This window comes from Lepidochelys kempii, chromosome 2, assembly GCF_965140285.1.
Source record: "Lepidochelys kempii isolate rLepKem1 chromosome 2, rLepKem1.hap1, whole genome shotgun sequence".
Classification (NCBI taxonomy): domain Eukaryota; kingdom Metazoa; phylum Chordata; order Testudines; family Cheloniidae; genus Lepidochelys; species Lepidochelys kempii.
Genome location: NC_136381.1, coordinates 242362332 through 242376990, shown reverse-complemented (window position 1 = coordinate 242376990; position 14659 = coordinate 242362332). Strand labels below are relative to the sequence as shown.

The 14659-nt window shown below is 37.9% G+C and overlaps 1 protein-coding gene across 12 annotated transcripts in view; it reads left to right on the top strand.

Annotated features, from left to right (window-relative positions):
* The window catches only part of PARD3 (par-3 family cell polarity regulator), a 648369-nt gene extending 636061 nt beyond the window's left edge, over positions 1-12308 (top strand). For all 12 annotated transcript variants that reach the window (XM_073334436.2, XM_073334435.2, XM_073334432.2 and 9 more), the window contains 2 exons: positions 5976-6103; positions 10186-12308. In XM_073334436.2, the coding sequence (XP_073190537.1) occupies positions 5976-6103; positions 10186-10579 (522 nt within the window). In that variant the 3' untranslated portion in view covers positions 10580-12308. The remainder of the gene's footprint in view (positions 1-5975; positions 6104-10185) is intronic.
* Positions 12309-14659: the final 2351 nt, after the last annotated feature.

Below are 14659 nucleotides of genomic sequence, written 5' to 3'. Positions count from 1 at the left end.
TTAAGTCTACAAACTGGCCATGAACTTGCTGCAATTTTTGGGTTAAACTATGAAGCCTTTTCTAGAAAAGTTAAACAAATGTATTCAGATAATTAATGGTGACTTTTTTAATTGAGAAAATAATAAGGAACTATTAGCTCTATTAGTTTTTATGTAGGTGCAAGGAAATTCTGCAAATTTTAACTCAAAGTTTCTCTGAATTCTTTCACCCTGGACAGTAGGTGGTACTGTGAGTTTCATCTCTTAAGCTAGAAGATTCCCCAAAATCTTCAGAGGCCTTGGATCCAGGATTCCCCTCATATTTTCTTTCTCTCTCATGCATGCGTGCACACACACAAACTCTCCCTCTCTAGCTCTGTGATAGTGCAACTCTACAGGAACCACACAATCATGGAATCTACCGCTGCCCTAAAGGGTGTGGATTCCAACCTGCAGAGAGGGAAACTGAATACATCTGCGTTAACTTACCCACAAAAGACCCACACGTTTGGTGGTGGGATAGTTCCATGGATAGTATCCTGAACTCCCTGGAGAGACTTCTTCGATAAAGGGGGAGAATGCTGCTGAGAATTCCTGCCTTCTACACTCTCCCCAGGCTGGAGTTCACTAAAACCTCTGTCCCGCTGTTGGTGGTAGTGAAGGATACAGTATGGCCTAGAGAGATTAATGATGTCAGCGCATTCCATGCAAAATAATATCTTAGATTTGCTATTTTAATGGCATCAGTGAAGTTATAGAAATGTGTAACTTCCCCAAGCCAGATTTTAAAGTAGCGTCTATTTAAGAATAGAGCTGTTTAATTTCATACATGTCACACCTTCATGTTGAGTTTTCATTTTACAAGATGAGTATCCTGTATTCTGTTGAACGATGCTGATTGGGAAGCTACTATCATCACTTAAATGTATTGTTGAGGACTTGAACATACATTTATGTGTATAATTCAGCCTTGGTTGTTGTTGCAGCCTTGATTGCTTTTTGGTTTAAAAGGTCACTTGTCATACATCTCATCACAAACAAGGACAGAGTTCTTTGCAATTTTCACTAAGAGCTGTTGCCAGGTTTGTTTGATGGCTTCAAAGAATTATTATAATTATACTTTTCTTTGCAGTACCCTGTTCGTACAGGTGTTAACATGTTTTTGTGCTGTATTCCAAGTGCATGGTTTGTGTTGTAAGACATTAAATATTTTCACCATGGAGGTTTTCCTTTATTCTCGGTATGTATTTGTCAAGGTTCCTCCCCCACTCTGAACTCTAGGGTACAGATGTGGGGACCTGCATGAAAACCTCCTAAGCTTACTTTTACCAGCTTAGGTTAAAACTTCCCCAAGGTACAAATTAATTTTATCCTTTGTCCTTGGAATATCCACTGCCACCACCAAACTCTAACTGGGTTTACTGGGAAACGTAGTTTGGACACGTCTTTCCCCCCAAAATCCTCCCAACCCTTGCACCCCACTTCCTGGGAAACGTTTGGTAAAAATCCTCACCAATTTGCATAGGTGACCACAGACCCAGACCCTTGGATCTGAGAACAATGAAAAAGTTTTCAGTTTTCTTACAAGAAGACTTTTAATAGAAATAGAAGTAAAGAAATCCCCTCTGTAAAATCAGGATGGTAGATACCTTACAGGGTAATTAGATTCAAAACATAGAGAATCCCTCTAAGCAAAACCTTAAGTTACAAAAAAGACACACAGACAGAAATAGTCATTCTATTCAGCACAATTGTTTTCTCAGCCATTTAAAGAAATCATAATCTAACACATACCTAGCTAGATTACTTACTAAAAGTTCTAAGACTCCATTCCTGGTCTATCCCCGGCAAAAGCAGCATATAGACAGACAGAGACCCTTTGTTTCTCTCCCTCCTCCCAGCTTTTGAAAGTATCTTGTCTCCTCATTGGTCATTTTGGTCAGATGCCAGCGAGGTTACCTTTAGCTTCTTAACCCTTTACAGGTGAGAGGATTTTTCCTCTGGCCAGGAGGGATTTTAAAGGGGTTTACCCTTCCCTTTATATTTATGACAGTATTTTTGTAGTAACATAAATTATGTGCATATGTGTTGTGTTTTGGGGGCTGAAATGAAACTGACAAATCCTAACATACAAATTTCCTTTAGAAGATACATTTTACCTGTAAACTAAATTTTAGTATTGTGGCAACCCTTTTAAATACGTTTTTCTCAATTAATCATTTACAAAGAGAAAGCTTTATGTGTAGAATTGAAGTTCTCTTATCAAGTTAAGTAAAAGATGAGCAAATTTGGGAGATTTTTGGTGTGATATCACATCAATGATATATAAGGTTTTCATTAGCCATACTTTGGATGTCTAAATTCAGATCTGAATCCATTCTATAACCAACATTTACAAATGGACAGATCTAAAGGCAATCACTTAAGGTAGGTCTACATTTCAATTAGATGCCCACAGCTGGCTCGTGCCAATGGACTTGGGCTCGCGGGGCTTGAGCTAAGGGACTGTTTAATTGCATTGTCAACATTTGGGCTTGGGCTGCAACCCAAGCTGTGGGACCCTCCCACCTTGCAGGGTCCTAGAACCCAGGCCGAGCATGTACGCTACCTGAGCCCTGGGAGCCTGAGTCAGGCCAACTGTGGGACTTTAATTACAGCGTAGACGTACCATAAGCAAATGAATAACTGGCCTGCTTCTTAGATGTGTTGAGCAAATTTGACTCCAAATGACTTTAATAGGAGTTGCAGGCGCTTGTCACTTCTAAAAGTCAGGGACGTTGATTTAGGTGCCTTCCTTAAGACACCTCAGCGTGAAAATGTTGACCATTGAGTGCAATTTTCAAACTTGGGTGACTACGAATCCATGCCCCGCTCAGAAACCGTTCATGGGCCTGGTGCTTTAATAGCCCACATACCTTCCCCCATACAGAGACACATTTTAGAGTCTTTAACTGGTATTAAGGTGTCTAATGCAGATTTAAGTGCCTAACTTTAAGCACCCACTTTTGACAGTTGGTACCATAACCTCTGAACATTTTTAAAGCATCTATCATTGTAGTAATGTTTCCATGGTTACTTTGTTTATATTAGTGTGTGTGAATGCGTGCGCACATAACTGTATGCACCGAACAGGTTTTCCAACCCCAAGCATTCAAAAATAATGAATCGGGTCCCCAGAAATCATGAGATTGGCTTAAAATCATTTTTTTAAAAAATAAACATGAATAATAAATATGTGAGGAAAAGATTATTTGCCTTCTGATTATTGAATGTTTATGATACTACTGCATTGCAATTTCAAGCTTTTCTCTTTAATCATTTTGTAACCAGAATGGCTAGATTCTTAATCTTATTTATTAAATGAAAGTTGAAATTCTCATATAATCACTTGCCTCCATAAAAAGGGGGCATTAAGTAAAATACAGACTATCACAAGATTGACAATAAAGTCAGGAAAATTGGAAACGTACTGTAGAAGAAGTGAAATGCTCTTCTTTTCATTTATGTCTGTCAAGTTTTGTAAGGAAATTTGTCTGTGTGAATTATTAGATATGTATATTCAGTAGAGTTTTTTAGCTCAGTGAGTTTCCTGTTTATGACACTCTGAATTTATTGCCTCATCATCACACATTTCTTTTAAGGGTTTTTTTGTTATGAATATTTGTACTGAGGCTTTGTGAGAGTAAATCTATCCCTAAAGTAGGCACCATTATTGTATCATGCACTCTTTTTCATATTTCAGAGTAGCAGCTGTGTTAGTCTGTATCCGCAAAAGCATAAGCTCAAATAAATTGGTTAGTCTCTAAGGTGCCACAAGTCCTCCTTTTCTCTTTCCTATGCTTCCCTGTACCAGTCATTTTCCTTTTTATGCTTTCAAACTGATTCTTGTACACGATAATCTTCTACTAACAAGTAAAACAGTTGCTCTCCAAATTTTGTCAGATTTTGAGCTGCTGCTGATGTTCCATCTGATGCATATCATTGTTCAAAACAGAGGTTCTGGCAGCTGTAGACCTGTCTCACATTTTATGTTTTACTGGCTACTTTCAAGTACCTGAATTCTTATTAAAACAAAGGAGCAGCTTAAGTCAAGAATTACAACTCTTTTTTTTTTTTTACATTTGCCTTCAAAATGTGAGGAGCTTTTGAAAAACCTTTTATCTTTCAGATGTGTCAGCCACTACTGCGTATGTCTGCTGCAAAAATTATAATGGCAGAAAACAAAAGAGATGTTCACTGTGAGTGAAAGAAATAGAGGAAAAGGCAAAAAGTGGCTGAACATGACTCATGCACCAACATAGCTAATAATTTTTTTAGAGAAAAGCTAAAAATTCTGGGTTTTTTTAATAACTAGTTTTCACCTATCTCTCTCACACACAACATTGTTTGCTCTATCGGCAACATACTGAAGAGCTTGAAACCATGCAATCTGAAACATGTTCATACTGGAGTCTTGTAGTGCTCTGTACTATCAAAACAATAGCCCATTTTCACCTCAACTCAATGTAATGCTCAATAATTTCAATGCCACAATTACATCCCGGCTGTAATGGTACTTGAAATCCTTGCCATGAGGTATGGGTTGCCCTAGTCTCTCCACAAGACTTGCTAGCATTTTCTCTGGAAGGATTATATATGCTTGTTGAATGGATCATATCCAAGCAGAGAGAAGTGGTATTTTGAATGGTACATTGTACGTAAGTTCAGTGTATGTACTTATTTCATAAGGAAGACAGACTTCAAGTTAAGCCGCTAAAGACTAAGGGTATATCTACACAGGCATAAAAATTATTTGGGCTCTGGGACTGAAAAATTGCTGTGTAGATGTTCAGGCTGAAACTGGAGTCTAAGCTCTGGGATCTTGCAAGCCCAAGTCAGGTGACCCAGCTGTGCCATGGAGCTTTTATCCCTGTGTAGATGTACCTTAAGAGTCAGAGTTTCAGTGGTGCTCAGCATCTGCTGCTCTTATAAGTGCTCAGTGCCTCTGAAAATCTGTCTTTAAATAAATAATCCATCATTCTTTATTTTACAGTCTCTACTTGCAGACACCACCAGCTTCCAGTTAAGGATTGTGCATTACAGTAGTACAACAGGGAACTTCCTATACTTGGTATTACTGTTATTAGAACTACCAGTTGAAGGCACTCAAAAGACTACAGGCTGAATTTTCTCTGGACAGGCACAGTGGAAGGGGATTGTGACCGTGACTCCCTGATTCTGCTTTGCCTGGCCCCAAAGCAATTTGAAGCTGCAGCAGGCGAGCAGACAGTTAGGTGTGACAGAATCTCACTCTGCCACGATTCCTGCCCTTCCCTCCCTTTCCCTTACCTGCCCTCCCCCTCCCTGACACAATTCCCCCCCCCCTTATGCAGGACAATGCATCCCCGTGGGGAAGGCAGTAAGTAGTGGAGCAGGCGCAAGAGGCGACTGTCACCTCCTTCACACCAGACAGCGATTCCCCCTGTGCACAAACAACTTGCTCTGTTTGTAGCTGACTGGAGAATCCATCCCTACATGCGCACATTACTGCATTACATAGTAAGAAGCAGTGTTTGCTCTCATTTGAACTAATTAATGGTGTGCAAACATTAAGGCCGGACTGTGATATCCTTACTCACGTGGGGTCAGATCCTCAGCCGGTATAAATAGCCATAGCGTCACAGACATGATATTGATTTACCCCAGCTGAGTATCTGGTCCACCGATTTCACATGGAGTTAGGTATTCCTTCATATAAGAGCGAATCACAGTTCAACCCTTAGTATTTCTCAGATAACGTTTCCAAAATAGAGGGTTAGATTAAAATATAGCCCATAACAGATGACATTGTGTTCAAGGTCAGAATTTATTGCAGTTACGGGAAAACCAATTTGAACATTTGAATTTGAACATTTTAAAGTATGTGTGTGGATATATAACAGTAATTGAGTCAATTGCTCCTATGTAGATATTTTCATGCTTTGCTTAATTATTTTGCTTAACTTTCCATACTCTAGCCAAACTCCAAGACATACTCACAGAGTGGCAGACACTCCGTATCTGTAGAAGTTCAGATGCAGCGGCAACGACAAGAAGAAAGAGAAAGTTTCCAACAAGCTCAGCGCCAGTATAGTTCATTACCCAGGTATAGTAACTGTCTAAAACTATGTGGTATATGTGAGCCTGGAGCTAATTTCATTTGTGGAAGGAAAATGCTGTGCTTAATGCATGCACCTTAAAGCCTGGATCCTGTGGGACTATCTAGTATCATTTTCCCCCTCTAGAAAAGAATCTCTTGAGTATGAAACAGATCAGAGGAGAGAAACAAATTGAGGGGTGTTTGCACCCTTTTTGTATGTCATAGTTTTGTGTTGCTTAATTTCTTACCAAACCAAAAATCAGTCTTGTGATGTTGATACACAGACATATAGTTAAAAAAACGAGAAATCAAACAAAAGAACGTGGAGACAACCATGAAATGCTATCCAAAATTGAGCCACATCCAAGTTTCTGGCATACGGGTTTCTTCAAACTTACTGGATCATTAACATTGGAATGCTGAGAATTAATATCCTTTCGTCTAAACAAATCTGTAGTCATAAAATGTTCACAGGCCAATGAACTGATTAGAGTTAATTTTTTTAAAAAGCCAAATACGAAGTAAAATGAGTGGTCAGAATTTTACCCAGCTTGTCGTGTAGGTTACATAAGAACAGCTACACTTGAACACTGTATGTGAATGTAGAGAGTTTTTAGAATTCTCAGACGTTAATTGGGGAAATCTGTGACAAGAGCTGAGGTAGAATGGAGCTGCCTTTCGCTACGGGTACTTTAAGCTTGAAAACTTCCTTGACTTGGGTATGCCTTACATATTACTATGTTGCCCTTGCTTTGGTCCCTTTATATAGATTTTGGGGAGCTGGTAATGGTTATATATACATCTCAGCACCAGGAACTGCTGAACCCTTGCAAAAGAGGCCATTTCACTATTTTATTTTGCAGCAGCCATAGACATTTCATAGTTAAAGGTGAAGTTAGCTTAGCAATTAAGTCCCTGATTTTGAACCCCATTATCCTCTCCTCTATTCTGCAAAAGAAACCATATCTCTTGAGTTTTCACATGTCACAACTCATCTCAGAGTAGAATTTTTCTGGGAAGTTTGGAAGAAAATGAAAAAAGGAGATTAAAAGTTATGGTGGTCTGGGTTTTGGGGTTTTTTTAAGGAAACTTTTCAAAATGGCAGCTCTATTACTGTTTTTTCCCCCTATACCTCTTGCTTTCTGTAGAGTGGATTACACCTCAAACCTCAAAATAGTTTTTCTGAGAAGAAGTACAGTAGAACCTCAGAGTTACGAACACCTCAGGAATGGAGGTTGTTCGTAACACTGAAATGCTCGTAACTGAACAAAACATCATTGTTCTTTCAAAAGTTTACAACTTAACATTGACTTAATACAACTTTGAAACTTTACTATGCAGAAGAAAAATCCTGCTTTCCCTTTATTTTTTTAGGAGTTTACATTTAACACAATACTGTACTATATTTGCTTTTTTTGGTCTCTGCTGCTGCTGATTGTGTACTTCCGGTTCCAGATGAGGTTTGGGTTCAGTGGTCAGTTTTTACTCTGGTGTTCTTAACTCTGAGGTTCTACGGTATGTTTTGGGCATTTTAGTATGTCTTTCAGAGGAAGAGGTAATTAAAAAAGGTAAATAAATATAAAAAGGTTCTGACTGCGTGTACATACCCCAAACTAACTTTGGCACAGAGTGGCTTAATTAGAGGATCATGACAGTGTGAGTATGAAGAGATGGCACAGGAAGGCTCTCTCTCGAGCCATGTTATACTAGGATTTTTCAGACCTTGTAATTCTCAAAGGGTGCCGCTCCACCAGTGGACTGTCGTGATATAAATAAGGCTCAGACAGATTCAGGGGTTAGATGACATGGAGGTAAAAACACCAAACCCTGTATAAATAATAACATTAAGGGCTTGTTTGAACAAACTGGAGTCCATTTCAGGCCCATTAGCTCCGTTAAGGCATAGATCACCGGGAAAATATGAATCCTGCATTTTGAACCTGTGTTTTGGGTTTTGCTGTCGTAGCCGTCACTGTAGTATCTAAAAGCTGGAGAGCTGTAATGCAAAGTTCCAACTTCAGAAATTCATATTTTTAAAGAGAAATTTCGTTGACCACAAATTTGGAAAATAACCATAGGAAACAGAGAAGTTTAATGCGTAAGAGTGTAAGAGAAAACTTACTGAATCTATTGATTAGTGTGAAAAATGATAAGTAATGAATAAGAACGCTTATTAGTGTGCATTTGATGAGCATTTAATTGCAGGGTTCATATGACCCTTGACATGGCTACGAACACAAGTGATTATTCTCAGCTCCAGGTGAAGGGAATTGTTAGAAAATTGTGCTGCTGAAATTCTGTGGTTCAAAAAGTTGCCAGTAATAAAACAATCAAATGGGACATCAGTGAGCTCTTCAATCATCGGAGATTTTTTCATGAACCTAGGAAGAAATCTCACTATCACTAATATCGTTTGGATCACAAATTCATTGATATAATTACAGTTTTATGATTAACACGATGCACTGGTTTTATTCTTAACCTTGGTTACTTTCCATCTTGTGTAACTTCAAGCAGCTCAGTTTGTTTATCTTTTAAGTTAAAATGTTGAGCACTTTACGCAAATAAAAACCTCTTCAATTATATTTCTTAAGTCTTCCCCAAAAGACAACACAAATGGTCCAACTAATTTTGAGCTAGGACCAGAAAACAGTAATTAAATGAAGTCTATTCAGTTAGTCATTACCATTTCCCAGGTGAAACTGTTCTAAGTAATGTTTACCTCCAAGCTAATATTTCATATTGAAAAGTTATCTTGCCATATTTCAGAAACTTTGGAAGCTTTGTACCCTAAGGGTCATTCACTTTGCTCGTGTACAAGCAAGCAATAGAGCTGTGGCCCAGAGACCTTGTTTTGTAAAGAAGGGTATGCGGACATCAACAATAATAATAATAAATTACATTTATGTGGAATAGTAAAAGTTTTCATCCAGTGATCACAGAGTACATTACAAATGGGGGAAAGCATAGTCGTCGCCAAGTTACACATGTGGAAAGAGAAGCACAGAGAGGTTAAGTGACTTGCCCCATAAATCGGTAGTGGGAAGACTGCCCATGTCTCCTGACGTCCAGCTGCCTATTGAATCCACTAAGCCAAAACTGAGCCTTGTTTTTATTCTATGTGCTGACATGAAAACCTGAGCGATATATACAGCAGTGAAATGACTTTCTTATTGATTAATGCAGCAATATATTTTGCTTTACTGCATGATTCTCTTACACTAATTTTAATCTCAAAGTGGGTGTCTCTCTTATTCCAGCACAAAATTGTTTTACTTTATCATATCCAACCTTATTTTAAATTCATAAAGCATCTAGTGGCTTGACAGTAAATTAAAGATATTTCAAAACAATAATGTTTCCTTGAAATAACGTGATGATTTATTGCAAAAAAGCAATAAGAATTTGTAATTCCTATATGCATTTGATTTATTTATCTACCCTGTGGAGTCAGAAAATGAGCAAAATAGGTTATCCCTGCCATTCCTTTCAGGAAAGATATAGCATGCTGGTAAATAGTTCTGATAATACAAAACTCCCTAACTCGGGATTCTGGAGGAACATAACCTCATTGGTACTGTACATCAATGAAGAGTTTTGTCAGCAGACTTGTAAAGCTTTAAAGCAAGTATTAAATGGATCAACCTGTTGCCTTTTTAATTTTTTTCATAACTGACTTACCATTCATTACACGTGCTTGCTGTTATCTGGTTTCTCTGGCATTGTGGCAATGTTTTTGTAGACTGTTTTGTTGGTTTCCAGTTGAATTATAACATCTTAAAGTTTCTAATTATGATTGTTGTACTGGCTGCCAAATTCCGTTCCCCTACTGCAGTGCTTTGGAAATATATCTAAAATGCAAAAGAGACAAAGTGGCCATTTTGGGGGGAAAAGAAGAACACTTATCAAGAAGTCTCCGAGCTGCAAGGCTGACATCAGCTGAGAGTCCCATCTGGGGGGGGGGGGGAAATCTCCTTTATGAAAAAGTTGACTTGGCTCTTGAATTCCCATTCTTCTAATGATTATTGTTTAAACATTAAGAGCATCCTGCAGATTTCTTTAAAACATTTTTCTGTTCTTATTTTCAGGCAGAGCAGAAAAAATGCAAGTTCTGTATCTCAAGATTCCTGGGAACAGAGCTACTCTCCTGGTGAAGGGTTCCAGACTGCAAAGGAAAACCCCAGGTATTCCAGCTACCAAGGATCAAGAAACGGCTACATGGGAGGACATGGCTTCAATGCACGGGTAATGCTGGAAACACAAGAACTGCTCCGTCAAGAACAGAGGCGGAAAGAGCAACAACTGAAAAAAAAGACATCTTCTGAAGGGCCTAACAACTATGACTCATATAAGAAAATTCAGGACCCTAATTATGTCCCTCCGAAAGGTCCTTTCAGGCAAGATGTACCACCTTCACCATCTCAGGTAGCCAGGCTGAACAGATTACAAACTCCAGAAAAGGGAAGGCCATTTTATTCTTGAGTTGAAGAAAAAGACGATCAACATATCATGCAATAAAGAACATTTTCATATAAAGACTTGTATTTCAAAAACGGTTTAAACTGATGGTACTAAGGAATACATCTGTTGTCTGTTTCAGTGCCTTTAGCAATATGGGCAAAGAATTGATAGGCCTTATGTCTTTGCCATTCTGTCTCAAGTGTTATATTCATGGAAGGATTTTCCACCATTTGACAATCATACTATAGGTAAGCAGCGTGTTGGTTACCAAGCGTCCTAGCCCAGTCCAGTAGTTGTCAATGGCTTATTATTAGGATTTACTCTAATGTGTTCTACTTTGCAGTGAGTTATTGCACAAAATACAGCATTGTGGCATAAATTAAAGAATTTGAAGTTGAAGAAGGCATTGACACATCTTTATTATTTCTCTTGGAGTGGAGGCTGGGTTACATATCACTCTTGAGTGGATAAAGCTTAAGTCCACTCAAGATCAAAGTTCTAAGATGTTTTATGGTGGAATCATTTACAGTCTTTGTTGATCAATATTTAATTGTCTATATTCTAAAAAAAACTGTTTTTCTCCTGTTATGCACACATTCTCTTTCTCTGAGCTCATTTAAAAAGTCTTTATCCTGATTCATAAGCAAAACAACATTACGGCTTTCAGTTATCCTGGGAATCCTTTTACAGTGTCTTATATCTTAACATGTAGTACTTTACCAGTGAAATAACTAAAGAGAGGGTATTAAATTTATAAATAAAATCTCAGTCCAGACTATGACAGATATATTTGTTCTTTCATGAAATATGAGGAATTGTGGAAAAATGTAAGGCTGGATTGTGATTTGTTTTCCTTAAAAATGTATGAGGTCATGTGAAATTGTACCTAAGAAAAGAATTAGGGAAGAATTACCCCACAATCATCCTATATATGATTATAATTCACTTGTCTTTATTGTGGGAAGGTTGGGAGGAGGGCTTAGAGCAAGACAAAATGCAATCAGACCTTCTTTTTGGATCAAAAAACTAAAAAAACAAAACTACTAAAAAAAACCCCAGAAAACAAACACATAGACCCCAACTCTTTTTTCTATCATTTGTAAAGTTTTATGGATGATCACCTTGTGATTCTATGTGTTGTACCTTTGCATTGTGGTACCACATTAAAAAGAAACTCTAAAACGTATGAATAAGAGATAAATGGAGAAAATCTGTTACACGTCATCCTGAAAACATGTTAATGTCCAAAAATAACTGAAATAAGATTGCTCTAGCAGTGATATTTTAATGTGCATATGGGATATGAGAATTTCTTTTGCAGCAGTTGGTTTTATGTTTGTTGGTCTGAACTTCATGTATGGTAAATATATAGCTGGGTTACTAAAGTGCCTGCAAATCCTTATGTGAAAAGGCTTGAGATTAAGACTCAACATATCATGCTTGAAAAAAGAAAGAAAAAAGAAAAATCGTAGATTGTGTGATTTAAAATATGCCTTTTTTTTTTTTTTTTTTTTACTGGCACATTTTATTTTTGCATCAACCAGTTTTTAGAATATATGTGACATTTCAGCACATATATCTGTCTTTATGCCTGTTTGGTAATGGTTTTTGTTGTTAATAATGTACTCCAGTGTTTAAAAATTGTTACTCATGTAAACACAGTGACATTGGATGACAATGGCTCTTTTATGCAGAGTTTACAAAACTGCGTAAAACGGCTTTCCCTGTACATATGAAATTTAGAATAAAAGGCTGTTTCCATTCTGGTCTTATCATTGCCTGTTCTATTCCTTAGTATTGCCTGCGGAGCCTTATGAAAACTGCAGCAGTCATTACCTTTAACAGTATTTAACAGATGCTATTTTATCATATTTCTAATGGTTTATGTCTGTCTTTCTGTGAGTGCTTATAAATATAGACAAAAAGAAAAGAATTATAACCCATTTGAGAACCTAAAAGCCCTCTCAGAAAAAAATCTCAGAAAAAAATGAGCTGAAATCTCTAGTGGTATTTTTAGAGCAGACCTGTGACATTGAAATGCTATTTTCTTAAGACCAGATTCTGTGGCAGTCCTCAAAGAGCGTTCTCTCCACACATCTCCACTGGAGGTAGGGACATGATGGGCAAAGTTGTAGCCAGTGGATCCATAATTAACATAGATCCCTTGGCAACTCATTGCTAAGCCAGAGAGAGTGCAGGGGTGTTTACAGAGTGTCTCCACTGGTGTTCCATAGTCAAAATGCATCAGATTCTGTCCCCAGCAGGCTGGCATGAAGAACCCCTCTTCAAAGACTGTTTACTTCAGGCTTTGCTCAGGATTAAGGTTTTGGGCCTTAAAGAAAGATGTCAACGCTGGACAAAACTTGAAAAGAGAAGACTTATAGATAAAGCATTGTTACTGTGCCAGTGAAACTCCATTAGTATTGAAGCTGAGTCTGCTTTTGTCCCTCTTCACACAGCTCCTCCTCTTCTTGGATCCTCCAGTAATGTCAGTCATAATCCTATATATGCATGACATCTGTTTGCTGCCAGGGTAGTTGTAATGTCAAATCATGCATTGTGACTTTATTGTAGGCTCTCCTGGGGAAGAGAAAGAGTGGACTTCAAGGTGCACAGGCGGGTTTTGATGCATAAATACGTTCTAAGGCTTGATTTTGAAAAGTAGCCTACATTTTTGTGGTATTCAATTAACAGTAGCCAAATAATTGCACTCACAGTTTTGCAAGCCCAACTACCATCTAGATATCTCACCTCCAGACTGTATCCATAAGTCAGCTCATTTCATGTTGCTATGGTAGCATTTGTACACACAAATAACTGTGGGCACTAAATTGTATCCATAAAAATAGAAAAAAGGTTGGAATCCTTTTTCAAAATTAGGCTCTTGAAAAACTGTTATAAAAAAAAAAAGGAACATGCATGGAAAAGTATGAAAAGCCAGATGAAAGGTGTTTTAAGAGCAAATATGACGTATGTTAAAGTTTACCCTTGCATGAAAGTCTCTCTTCAAGGTGTTAACTGTTTGCCATAATTAGATGTGTTCATAAGAACAGACAGATGTACTCTTTGGGAAATGTCTGTGTTATGTTAGCTAAGAATATTTTTTTTTTTTTGCCTTCATCATCCTGTCTTCTACCTGACATAGCATAGACAGGATTTCTATTATTAACTTCCTAAGTTGTGAAGGGCGATTAGGAGGAAGGAGCAAGATGCTTTAAGAGGAACTGACCTTTAATTCTGACTAGTGACTAACGCTAAAGCTCATTAAACAAACTACATTACTAGAGCAGTTCATTTGTGGACCAATTAACAGGAGACTAACTCTGGTGGGCTAGTATATCTAAGAATGGTCATGAGACAGAATTTTAGGAAACTTTTAGAGGGCTCCAGCAGTGGGTGTTGTCTTACAAAATCAGTCAGAATTCTTTTTCTCCCTAGATCTCCTACAATCATCCTTGAATCCTCCTGTATTTTATCAAAATAATTTGTTAATGCTATTGTAATTCCATGGGAGAGTTTTATATTATGAACGTATGAGTTTCCTGCCTTTCTGTAAAAGTATGTTTCCCTTCTTGGTAGAGAGCCTCCCTGGAAACAAGACTGTGGCCTCAGTGAATTATTTTTTCTGGCCCAAATATTTTCAAGTACATCTTTGAGGACTCCTGCCATCAAAAACAGTTACAATGGCATGGTGCCCAGCATAGCACAGACATGACGTACAACTGCCATTTATTGCTGGCAAACAGCAGCAAGGACAACAAAAGAAATTTTTAAACCAATCATGACCTTGGATATATTGTTCAGGTTTCCAGAATCTACTAATGTCTGGCTCACGTTCATTCTGTTTACGAGTGTCAGTGGCATAGCATTGATCTCTGCTGCTTATGTTGGGAAGAAGCTCTGGCCAGACAATGCAGAGATGTGCCAGATGAGCAGTGTCAGCTGAAGACAGCATACACTTGAGTAATTCAAATCTTTGAACTTATATTGTTGAGTCTTAAAGTGAATTTGGATATTTCATGTCCTGGCTTGCTATTCTATTTTCAAACATTCCCTAATTTTATTTGCTGGGCTTGATCTTTTCTTCATCTCATTCTACAC